We start from the raw sequence: 12,877 nt of genomic DNA, 5'->3' as shown, positions 1-12,877 counted from the left end.
TATAGACCAAGTAGCTGAGGAAATCGACACTGTGGTCCCGAGCAACATCACTAAGAGGCCTACAGTACAAGCTGATAACAGAAGAGGTCTGAGAACAGAGCCTTGAGGAAGACCCAAACTTACCTTAGATTTGTCTAGCTTGTGAGTTGAAATGTTTCCTGGCTTTCTGTGTGAAAATGATTTTAGTTCTCTGTGACCTCTGTCAAAGTCGGTGCCCTCTTGGTGTGTGTGGTCTGGAAATGTCTAATCTAGCAATTCTTCTATAATCTAAACCTCCTGGGACAGGAGCTGAACAAACATACACACAAAGACAACAGACTGACAGATATCTGAAGGTGCTACAGAGCTGATTCATCTGATATTGTCACACCCTGATCTGTTTCACCTGTCTTTGTGCTTGTCTCCACCCCCCCTCCATGTGTTGGCCATCTTCGTCATTATCCCCAGTGTATTTATACCTGTGTTCTCTGTTTGTCTGTTGCCAGTTTGTCTTGTCAGGTCTTACCAGCGTGTTTACCCGTATCCCTGCTTTCTCAAGTTCTGTTTCCTAGTTTCCCCCAGTTCAGACCATTCTGCCTGTCCTGACCCCGAGCCTGCCAGCCGTTCTGTACCTGCCTGACACTGACCCGTTTACGAACCTCTGCCTGTCCTGACCCCGAGCCTGCCAGCCGTTCTGTACCTGCCTGACACTGACCCGTTTACGAACCTCTGCCTGTCCTGACCCCGAGCCTGCCTGCTGTTCTGTACCTTATTGACTCTGCCCTGGATTACAGACCTCTGCCTGCCTTTGACCTGTCTTTTGCCTGCCCCCTGTTTGGGTCAATAAACATCTGTGACTCTAGCTGACTGCATCTGGGTCTTATTCTGAGTTCTGATAGATACAAAAACAGACTTACCCAAGATGTTGCACAACAATTTAAGTCAATAAGTCATCATATTAGTCAAAGTACGATATATTTGGGCTTTAAGTGACAAATCCAAACTTCCCACTTCTTGCAAATCTGTGTGAATGTGGTATCTCTTCCTGTGATATGACATACAAATTATACAGATGTCTGAAGGAATTACAGAGCTGGTTCATATCCCTTATTGCTCTCTTCTGCTTCCAGTTTGAGTGGACAGCTGCAAGATCACAGACACACACACACACACACACACACCTCACAAATGCAGTGATGGGAAAAAGTACCCAATTTTCATACTTGAGTAAAAGTAAAGATACCTTAAAAGAAAATGACTAAAGTAAAAGTAAAATTCATCCATCTTCTCACTGTTGAAGGATTCCCATGTTATCTTCTCACTGTTGAAGGATTCCCATGTTATCTTCTCACTGTTGAAGGATTCCCATGTTATCTTCTCACTGTTGAAGGATTCCCATGTTATCTTGTCACTGTTGAAGGATTCCCATGTTATCTTCTCACTGTTGAAGGATTCCCATGTTATCTTCTCACTGTTGAAGGATTCCCATGTTATCTTCTCACTGTTGAAGGATTCCCATGTTATCTTGTCACTGTTGAAGGATTCCCATGTTATCTTCTCACTGTTGAAGGATTCCCATGTTATCTTCTCACTGTTGAAGGATTCCCATGTTATCTTCTCACTGTTGAAGGATTCCCATGTTATCTTCTCACTGTTGAAGGATTCCCATGTTATCTTCTTCTTTTCCTCACATAACTTTGAAAGAATTCACAAATGTAATAATTTAAAAGTTGTTTGTGTGCATCTGTCTCTGTTGAAGAGTCTGTTAGTTATGAGATCTATTATTCCTTCTGGAGAATTAATATTAATATGTTAGACGTGTTAATAAGATCATAGCAGGAGAGCCAAAAGCAGCGAGACGGGAGACCTCATTTAACTTAATTAAATATTCATTTTGCAAAATGTTAATAATTTAATCTCATGTCCAATTAGTAATGAATCCCATCTAAAGGCATGAAAAATGTAACAGCAAAACTCTAAAATTATAAAAGTGGTCTTTTAATGTAATTTTGGAGATGATGGAGATGATGACAACAATCAGGCCTTTTAGGAAAATCCAAAGCAAACTCTTCTGATTCTGTCAGATCAAATGTGTGTGTGTGTGTGTGTGTGTGTGTGTGTGTGTGTGTGTGTGTGTGTGTGTGTGTGTGTGGGGGGGGGGATAACGATCATGATGCTGCATTACAGCTTTTCTCAAGCAGAGGGTAGTATAGACTGGGGCAGTATAGACTGGGGCAGTATAGACTGGGGTAGTATAGACTGGGGCAGTATAGACTGGGGCAGTATAGACTGGGGCAGTATAGACTGGGGTAGTATAGACTGGGGTAGTATAGACTGGGGCAGTATAGACTGAGTTAGTATAGACTGGGGTAGTATAGACTGGGGTAGTATAGACTGGGGTAGTATAGACTGGATAGTATAGACTGGGGCAGTATAGACTGGGGCAGTATAGACTGGGGTAGTATAGACTGGGGTAGTATAGACTGGGGTAGTATAGACTGGATAGTATAGACTGGGGCAGTATAGACTGAGTTAGTATAGACTGGGGTAGTATAGACTGGGGTAGTATAGACTGGGGTAGTATAGACTGGATCAGTATAGACTGGGGCAGTATAGACTGGGGCAGTATAGACTGGGGCAGTATAGACTGGGGCAGTATAGACTGGGGCAGTATAGACTGAGTTAGTATAGACTGGGGTAGTATAGACTGGGGCAGTATAGACTGGGGCAGTATAGACTGGGGTACTATAGACTGGGGTACTATAGACTGGGGTAGTATAGACTGGGTTAGTCTAGACTGGGTTAGTCTAGGCTGGGTTAGTCTAGGCTGGGTTAGTCTAGACTGGGTTAGTCTAGACTGGGTTAGTCTAGACTGGGGTATCTAGACTGGGGTAGTCTACGTTATTTAGGCTGAGCATGAGGGCTCGCTGGTCTGGTCTACTTTGATGAGGTTATGTAATGTGTCTTCCTGAGGACAGAACTGAGGAACCATAGAACAGGCAGTTATATAAAACACAGGGAATCTCTGAACAGATCTCAATATCTGATCAGATCTCAATCTCTGATCAGATCTCAATCTCTGATCAGATCTCAATCTCTGAACAGATCTCAATCTCTGAACAGATCTCAATCTCTGACCAGATCTCAATCTCTGACCAGATCTCAATCTCTGATCAGATCTCATTCTCTGAACAGAGTCCAGTCATATAAAGAATGTACATCCTCCTTACCACTCATTTCTCTCTGTCCCCATCTGTTGGTCTCTCTGCCTCACTTCTCTAGTCTCTCTGGCCTGGATCATAGCATCCTACCAGATGATGTCTCAAACACCTTTCTATCTCAAATCTCTCTCTCTCATATCTCTTCCCTACTCTCTCCAGGTCTCTCTGCCTCAGCCTCCTTGGTCTCTCTGGCCTGGATGATAGCATCTTACCAGAAGACTCTGAGGGACTCCAGAGATGACAAGCTCCCGATGTCCTACAAGGCTGTGATTGTTCAGATGCTGTGGCACTTCTTCACCATCGGGGCCAGGACCATCGCCTTCGCCCTGTTTGCCTCTGTGTTCCAGGTAAAGGTTACACACCACACAGAACATGCACTGAGAAAAATGCAATTTATGTTTCTATAATTTAAACAAAGTTAGCATTAATTGCAGGTTATATTCATGTTCATGCTGGGTAAGGTTGCAAAATACTGGTAACTTTCCCTAAATTCCCAGTTCTTTTAGAATATGCTGGTTGGAGGAGTCTGGATTTCCTGTTTATTCCCTCTAAGTGGGATTTCGGGAAAAACCTGGGAATTTTCAGAAAGTTACCTGACTTTTTACAACCATTGAGCTGTTGTTTAAAAATAAAATAAATGACGTCCCTGTGTTGCAGCTCTACTTCGGTATCTTCATCGTGACTAACCCTTTCTCTGTCTTTCTGCCTCCCTCTCTATCTCCCAGCACTACTTCGGTATCTTCATCGTGACTAACCCTTTCTCTGTCTTTCTGCCTCCCTCTCTATCTCCCAGCTCTACTTCGGTATCTTCATCATGACTAACCCTTTCTCTGTCTTTCTACCTCCCTCTCTATCTCCCAGCTCTACTTCAGTATCTTCATCATGACTAACCCTTTCTCTGTCTTTCTACCTCCCTCTCTATCTCCCAGCTCTACTTCGGTATCTTCATCGTGACTAACCCTTTCTCTGTCTTTCTGCCTCCCTCTCTATCTCCCAGCTCTACTTCAGTATCTTCATCATGACTAACCCTTTCTCTGTCTTTCTGCCTCCCTCTCTATCTCCCAGCTCTACTTCAGTATCTTCATCATGACTAACCCTTTCTCTGTCTTTCTGCCTCCCTCTCTATCTCCCAGCTCTACTTCAGTATCTTCATCATGACTAACCCTTTCTCTGTCTTTCTGCCTCCCTCTCTATCTCCCAGCTCTACTTCGGTATCTTCATCATGACTAACCCTAACCCTTTCTCTGTCTTTCTGCCTCCCTCTCTATCTCCCAGCTCTACTTCAGTATCTTCATCATGACTAACCCTTTCTCTGTCTTTCTGCCTCCCTCTCTATCTCCCAGCTCTACTTCAGTATCTTCATCATGACTAACCCTTTCTCTGTCTTTCTGCCTCCCTCTCTATCTCCCAGCTCTACTTCAGTATCTTCATCATGACTAACCCTTTCTCTGTCTTTCTGCCTCCCTCTCTATCTCCCAGCTCTACTTCAGTATCTTCATCATGACTAACCCTTTCTCTGTCTTTCTGCCTCCCTCTCTATCTCCCAGCTCTACTTCGGTATCTTCATCATGACTAACCCTTTCTCTGTCTTTCTGCCTCCCTCTCTATCTCCCAGCTCTACTTCAGTATCTTCATCATGACTAACCCTTTCTCTGTCTTTCTGCCTCCCTCTCTATCTCCCAGCTCTACTTCAGTATCTTCATCATGACTAACCCTAACCCTTTCTCTGTCTTTCTGCCTCCCTCTCTATCTCCCAGCTCTACTTCAGTATCTTCATCATGACTAACCCTAACCCTTTCTCTGTCTTTCTGCCTCCCTCTCTATCTCCCAGCTCTACTTCAGTATCTTCATCATGACTAACCCTAACCCTTTCTCTGTCTTTCTGCCTCCCTCTCTATCTCCCAGCTCTACCTCAGTATCTTCATCATGACTAACCCTTTCTCTGTCTTTCTGCCTCCCTCTCTATCTCCCAGCTCTACTTCGGTATCTTCATCATGACTAACCCTTTCTCTGTCTTTCTACCTCCCTCTCTATCTCCCAGCTCTACTTCGGTATCTTCATCATGACTAACCCTTTCTCTGTCTTTCTGCCTCCCTCTCTATCTCCCAGCTCTACTTCAGTATCTTCATCATGACTAACCCTAAATCTGTCTTTCTGCCTCCCTCTCTATCTCCCAGCTCTACTTCAGTATCTTCATCGTGACTAACCCTAAATCTGTCTTTCTGCCTCCCTCTCTATCTCCCAGCTCTACTTCAGTATCTTCATCGTGACTAACCCTAACCCTTTCTCTGTCTTTCTGCCTCCCTCTCTATCTCCCAGCTCTACTTCAGTATCTTCATCATGACTAACCCTTTCTCTGTCTTTCTGCCTCCCTCTCTATCTCCCAGCTCTACTTCAGTATCTTCATCGTGACTAACCCTAAATCTGTCTTTCTGCCTCCCTCTCTATCTCCCAGCTCTACTTCAGTATCTTCATCATGACTAACCCTTTCTCTGTCTTTCTGCCTCCCTCTCTATCTCCCAGCTCTACTTCAGTATCTTCATCATGACTAACCCTTTCTCTGTCTTTCTACCTCCCTCTCTATCTCCCAGCTCTACTTCAGTATCTTCATCATGACTAACCCTTTCTCTGTCTTTCTGCCTCCCTCTCTATCTCCCAGCTCTACTTCGGTATCTTCATCATGACTAACCCTAACCCTTTCTCTGTCTTTCTGCCTCCCTCTCTATCTCCCAGCTCTACTTCAGTATCTTCATCATGACTAACCCTAACCCTTTCTCTGTCTTTCTGCCTCCCTCTCTATCTCCCAGCTCTACTTCGGTATCTTCATCATGACTAACCCTAACCCTTTCTCTGTCTTTCTGCCTCCCTCTCTATCTCCCAGCTCTACTTCGGTATCTTCATCATGACTAACCCTTTCTCTGTCTTTCTGCCTCCCTCTCTATCTCCCAGCTCTACTTCGGTATCTTCATCATGACTAACCCTTTCTCTGTCTTTCTGCCTCCCTCTCTATCTCCCAGCTCTACTTCAGTATCTTCATCATGACTAACCCTTTCTCTGTCTTTCTGCCTCCCTCTCTATCTCCCAGCTCTACTTCGGTATTTTCATCATGACTAACCCTAACCCTTTCTCTGTCTTTCTGCCTCCCTCTCTATCTCCCAGCTCTACTTCGGTATCTTCATCGTGACTAACCCTTTCTCTGTCTTTCTGCCTCCCTCTCTATCTCCCAGCTCTACTTTGGTATCTTCATCGTGAGCCACTGGTGCATCATGACGTTCTGGATCATCCAGGGGGAGACAGACTTCTGCATGTCCAAGTGGGAGGAGATCATCTATAACATGGTAGTGGGTATCATCTATATCTTCTGCTGGTTCAACGTCAAGGAAGGCCGCGCCCGTTTCAGGATGTGTCTCTATTACTCAGTGACTCTGGTAGAGAACGTGTCTCTCACCGCGGCGTGGTACCTTTACCGTGGGCCGAACACCTCCGACTTTTACGCCCTCATCGTTGTGTGTGTTGTGGTTTGTAGCTACGCTCTGGGGACTTTCTTCATGTTGGTGTATTATTGTCTCCTGCACCCTGACGGGCCGGTGTCCGGGGCTGAGTGGGGTGTGTGTGTGGAGGAAGGGGGGTTGATGGTGGAGTCCTGTGTGACCCCAGCCAAGGCATCACCCCTCCCTCCTCCAGACGTGGTCACCAGCCCCCCTAGGACTCTAACTAGGACTGCAGGTGTGGACCGGGGCGAAGTGGTACCAAGTGATCTAGCTGTGTTCCAGGTTAGATCCACCACCACTACCTCTCCGGCCCTGGCCCCCCGGACCCTCAGGACAGAGGGGCCAGTGATCCGGATAGACCTTCCCAGAAAAAGGTACCCTGCCTGGGATGCTCACTTCATTGACAGGCGGCTGCGGAAGACCATCCTTGTCCTGGAGAACACCTCCCCGGTCACGCCAAGGATCCAATACCGCAGTCTGAGCAAACCCAAGGAGGTCATGGAGTATGAGACTACCGTGTAATGTAACGTAATCTAGCTACAATACCTCCACCACGTCAGCAGGGGGCTCCACCAGCCAGGTGAAGAAAGAGAATGAACCATGGTGCTCAACTCTTATCCTCCTGTGGAAGTAAATTAAAGGGTGCTTGGAAACAACAGTCCATACTATAAGTGTACCCTACTCCCTCTGTGGGAAAGGGAGACGAGGGGAGTTGAGAGAAGAAGGTTGAGGAGGAGGTGCTATTGGAGGACTGTGTACAGGTGTAAGACAGGTGTCAGAGATTTACAGGTCAGGTGACGTGGGCGTGTCAGTAAATGTACCTGTTTATGACCAGTGCATGTGTGGAGCGTTTCCGCTCAGCTGTTGCCAGGTAACACATTCTATGTGTACTATAGGAGCCAATCGGCTGTAGCCGAGATCGAGGGTGAGAGGTGAAAGGTCACACCAGGCCGTGACCTTATGGAGAACTGCAGGAGGAGACACTGAAACAAGACAGGACATGGGTCATTAGTCTCTCAACACTGAAACAAGACAGGACATGGGTCATTCGTCTCTCAACACTGAAACGAGACAGGACATGGGTCATGAGTCTCTCAACACTGAAACGAGACAGGACATGGGTCATGAGTCTCTCAACACTGAAGCATCACTAATGAAACAACAATGAAACAGTGAACACAGTGGTGCTCATGATGGGGATGATGCTCATGATGATGGTGATGATTGTGCAGCCTTGTCCCAGATATATTTGTGCTAACTCCTATGTTCATTTTCTTGACAGTGACCATAGGAGTTGACAAGACATGATGTTGTTGACAGTGATGCTCATGTAGAAATAACTGGGAAGTCGTAATTCACCATTCAGCTGTTATGAGGAAGGACTCAAAGCTGATTTGGTAGAAAACGTTGTTGTCATAGTAACATGAAAACATTGATAATGATGTGTTGATGACCTGCTTCTGTGATTGGAGGTTCGGTTTAGCAAATTCAATCATTCATTACCTTTATTCATTTATTATTATTTATTTTCCTGTTTATTTTTATATTCTTATATTGTTTACTCGCTCAGTGGCCATGCCTTTGATAATGTTTCTTATAAAGGTGTAATCATGTACAGTGGCTTGCGAAAGTATTCACCCCCTTGACATTTTTCCTATTTTGGTTGCCTTACAACCTGGAAATAAAATTGATTTTTGGTTGGTTTGTATCATTTGATTTACACAACATGCCTACCACTTTGAAGATGCAAAATATTTTTTCTTGTGAAACAAACAAGAAATAAGACAAAAAAACAGAATTCCATGAGTGTGCATAACTATCACCCCAAAGTCAATACTTTGTAGAGCCACCTTTTGCAGCAATTACAGCTGCAAGTCTCTTGGGGTATGTCTCTATAAGCTTGGCACATCTGGCCACTGGGATTTTTGCACATTCTTAAAGGCAAAACTGCTCCAGCTCCTTCAAGTTGGATGGGTTCCGCTGGTGTACAGCAATCTTTAAGTCATACCACAGATTCTCAATTGGATTGAGGTCTGGGCTTTGACTAGGCCCTTCGAAGTCATTTAAATGTTTCCCCTTAAACCACTCAAGTGTTGCTTTAGCAGTATGCTTAGGGTCATTGTCCTGCTGGAAGGTGAACCTCCGTCCCAGTCTCAAATCTCTGGAAGACTGAAACTGGTTTCCCTGAAGAATTTCCCTGTATTTAGCACTGTCCATCATTCCTTCAATTCTGACCAGTTTCCCAGTCCCTGCCGATGAAAAACATCTCCACAGCATGATGCTGCCACCACCATGCTTCACTGTGGGGATGGTGTTCTCGGGGTGATGAGAGATGTTGGGTTTGTGCCAGACATAGCGTTTTCCTTGATGGCCAAAAAACTCAATTTTTGTCTCATCTGACCAGAGTACCTTCTTCCATCTGTTTCGGGAGTCTCCCACATGCCTTTTGGTGAACACCAAACGTGTTTGCTTATTTTCTTCTTTAAGCAATGGCTTTTTCTGGCCACTCTTCCGTAAAGCCCAGCCCTGTGGAGTGTACGGCTTAAAGTGGTCCAATGGACAGATACTCCAATCTCCACTGTGGAGCTTTGCAGCTCCTTCAGGGTTATCTTTGGTCTCTTTGTTGCCTCTCTGATTAATGCCCTCCTTGCCTGGTCTGTGAGTTTTGGTGGGCGGCCCTCTCTTGGCAGGTTTGTTGTGGTGCCATATTCTTTCCATTTTTTTGATAATGGATTTAATGGTGCTCTGTGGGATGTTCAAAGTTTCTGATATTTTTTCATAACCCAACCCTGATCTGTACTTCTCCACAACTTTGTCCTTGGTCTTCATGGTGCCGCTTGCTTGGTGGTGCCCCTTGCTTAGTGGTGTTGCAGACTCTGGGGCCTTTCAGAACAGGTGTATATATACTGAGATCATTTGAAAGATCATGTGACACACAGGTGGACTTTATTTAACTAATTGTGACTTCTGAAGGTAATTGGATGCACCAGATCTTATTTAGGGGCTTCATAGCAAAGGGGGTGAATACATATGCAAACACCATTTTTCTGTTTTTTATTTTTGAGAAACAAGTAATTTTTTTCATTTCACTTCACCAATTTGGACTATTTTGTGTCTGTCCATTACATGATATCCAAATAAATAAATTTAAATTACAGGTTGTAATGCAACAAAATAGGAAAACGCCAAGGGGATGAATACTTTTGTAAGGCACTGTATACATGTATATATTGGAGATACTAGATTCTGTCTGCCTGTCTGCCTGTCTGTCTGCCTGTATGCCTGCCTATCTGTCTATTTGCCAGTCTGCCTGTCTGTCTGCCTGTATGCCTGCCTGTATGTCTGTCTGTTTTCCTGTCTGTCTGTCTGTCTGTCTGTCTGTCTGTCTGTCTGTCTGTCTGTCTGTCTGTCTGTCTGTCTGTCTGTCTGTCTGTCTGTCTGTCTGTCTGTCTGTCTGTCTGTCTGTAATATGTATGTTTGATCTGTGGTTTGGTAATGCTGCTACTATTATCACTAACGAGCAGATAAAATGTATAGTAGAAGGAACAACAAAAAAAAAGCTGTGATACAAAATGTAGTTGGGAAAATACCGTAGTAAAATGGCTGACCAAGCAGCCTTAAAAACAACACCAAACTGATGTGGAGAGTTGTTTTTGTTCAATAATAACCAATGTCTCTTTGGTCAATACAGTGGTATGACTTGTTCACTGCATAACATATCAAGTATTATGACATTCCCCCATTCTATATTGTTTACATGTCCTCAGTGACTGGGGTGAACACTGTAACACTGTAACACTGATCATCAGTGAAGAAAGTGATCATTGCTTTTAGAAAAAAAGGGTCTGGAGAAATCCGCAATCTGATTTGGCTTTCAGCACATGGAGACGGAGCCATCAGAGAATGGGGGTGTTCCCCTATGTTCCGTAGGTCTTAATCCACAAAACTTAAATCTTCAAAATCCAGAGGGAGAAATCTACAAAAGACTCCCAAATCAAATGACTCTCTCCTTCTATTGTTTATTAGGTGTCTGATGGTTGGATGGGATTAATCCATTTAGTAGAGCTAAAGTTGTAACTGCTGCTGGTTGACCTTGTTTCTCTTTTTATCTGGGTTTGTCTCTTTCTCTCCCCCGCTCTCTCTTCTCTCTCTCTCTCTCTCCTCTCTCCTCTCTCTCTCTCCTCTCTCTCCTTCAACCTCTCTCCTCTCTCTCCTCTCTCCTCTCTCTTTCTCGTCTCTCTCTCTCTCTCTCTCTCTCTCTCTCTCTTCTCTCTCTCTCTCTCTTCTCTCTCTCTCTCCTCTCTCCTCTCTCTCTCTCCTCTCTCTCCTTCAACCTCTCTCCTCTCTCTCCTCTCTCTCCTCTCTCTTTCTCTTCTCTCTCTCTCTCTCTCTCCTCTCTCTCTCTCCTCTCTCCTTCAACCTCTCTCCTCTCTCTCCTCTCTCTCCTCTCTCCTCTCTCTTTCTCGTCTCTCTCTCTCTCTCTCTCTCTCTTCTCTCTCTCTCTCTCTCCTCTCTCTCCTTCAACCTCTCTCCTCTCTCTCCTTCAACCTCTCTCCTCTCTCTCCTCTCTCCTCTCTCTTTCTCGTCTCTCTCTCTCTCTTCTCTCTCTCTCTCTCCTCTCTCTCTCTCCTTCAACCTCTCTCCTCTCTCCTCTCTCTCCTCTCTCCTCTCTCTTTCTCGTCTCTCTCTCTCTCTCTCTCTCTCTCGTCTCTCTCTCTCTCTCCTCTCTCTCCTTCAACCTCTCTCAGGGAGAAAAACACAGAAACAGAGGCTGCATCCCAAATGCCTATACACACACACAGCCCTACGTGGGACCCTCTTTCTCTGTGGGGTCCTGTGATATTTCAGACTCTGACGAGGAGAAAAGAGGGAGTTGAGAGAGACCAGTCCTATCTACAGGTTATAGAAAAATAAAAAAAGGCATAAAATAAAAGAATAAAAAGTTTTTAGTATTTCTCCAGTAGGTTTCCTCAAGGAAAAAGCCTCCACTTCTATGTCTGATAAAATAAAACACTATAGTAAATACTACAGTAATGTCTGCAAAAGAAAACACTACAGTAAAAACTACAGTATACTACAGTCCGCAAAAGTACTACAGTATAGTACAATCCACAAAAACACTACAGTAATGTCTGCAAAACCACTGCAGTAAATACCTCAGTGTACTACAATTAGCAAAAATACTACATTAATTACTATAGTATACTATAGTTAACTGTAAACACTACAGTATACTACAGTATTTATATTATAGTTAACTGTAAATACTACTGTAAATAATACAATAAATACTACAGTATTCACTGCATTGTTTTGCTGATTTTAATCCATAAAAAAACGAATACTACAGGAAAGTCTGTGAAAACACTACGTGACACCGTATTTATATACCATAGTATACTATAGTATATTTTCATGTATCCGCTATGGTCTATGTTCACGGTCACCCACCAATCGTCATGCCCTGCGTCTCCAGAGAAGTAGTAACATTGCAGTGGAGCGGGAGAGAAACTGCGAGACGAAGAGTAGCATTCAGACTCAGATCTGACGAGGAAGAACACTCTGTCTGTCTATAACTAGCTGACTGCAGAGATGCGTTGGGAGAGAGCGATGACACGCTCAAGGTCAAATGCTACCAATTAGAAAACAACAAAAATAGCCTCCACCTCACACAAGCAGACAGTTTCAGCACAAAGAGAGATCGTCAGTAACACAAGCAGCCAAAACATCTAACATACAATATATCATTCTACTTCCTCACAGAGCTCCCTGGCTTACATAAACCTCCATTAGTGTTCAAGGGAGCTACTGAGAGAGAGAGAGAGCGACAGAGCGAGATACAGACAGACAGACAGACAGACAGACAGACAGACAGACAGACAGACAGACAGACAGACAGACAGACAGACAGACAGACAGACAGACAGACAGACAGACAGACAGACAGACAGACAGACAGACAGACAGACAGACAGACAGACAGACAGACAGACAGACAGATAGATAGATAGATAGATAGATAGATAGATAGATAGATAGAGCCCGATGACAGTAACACAATTAGACCCAACCAAATCATGAGAAAACAAAAAGATAATTACTTGACACATTGAAAAGAATTTACCAAAAAACAGAGCAAACTAGAATGCTATTTGGCCCCAAACAGAGAGTACACAGTAGCAGAAT

The 12,877-nt window shown here is 44.2% G+C and overlaps 1 protein-coding gene across 1 annotated transcript in view; it reads left to right on the top strand.

The window, feature by feature from the left end:
• LOC106590852 (XK-related protein 7) overlaps positions 1 to 10,443 on the top strand; it is a 133,767-nt gene extending 123,324 nt beyond the window's left edge. Inside the window, exons 3-4 of the mRNA XM_045696505.2 lie at positions 3,360 to 3,547; positions 6,428 to 10,443. Of these exons, the coding sequence (XP_045552461.1) occupies positions 3,360 to 3,547; positions 6,428 to 7,213 (974 nt within the window). The 3' untranslated portion in view covers positions 7,214 to 10,443. The remainder of the gene's footprint in view (positions 1 to 3,359; positions 3,548 to 6,427) is intronic.
• Positions 10,444 to 12,877: the final 2,434 nt, after the last annotated feature.

The sequence above is a fragment of the Salmo salar genome, chromosome 15, assembly GCF_965601325.2.
Source record: "Salmo salar chromosome 15, fSalSal1, whole genome shotgun sequence".
Lineage (NCBI taxonomy): Eukaryota > Metazoa > Chordata > Actinopteri > Salmoniformes > Salmonidae > Salmo > Salmo salar.
The sequence above is the reverse complement of the archived record's forward strand: the minus strand, read 5'-3'. Positions and strand labels throughout refer to the sequence as shown.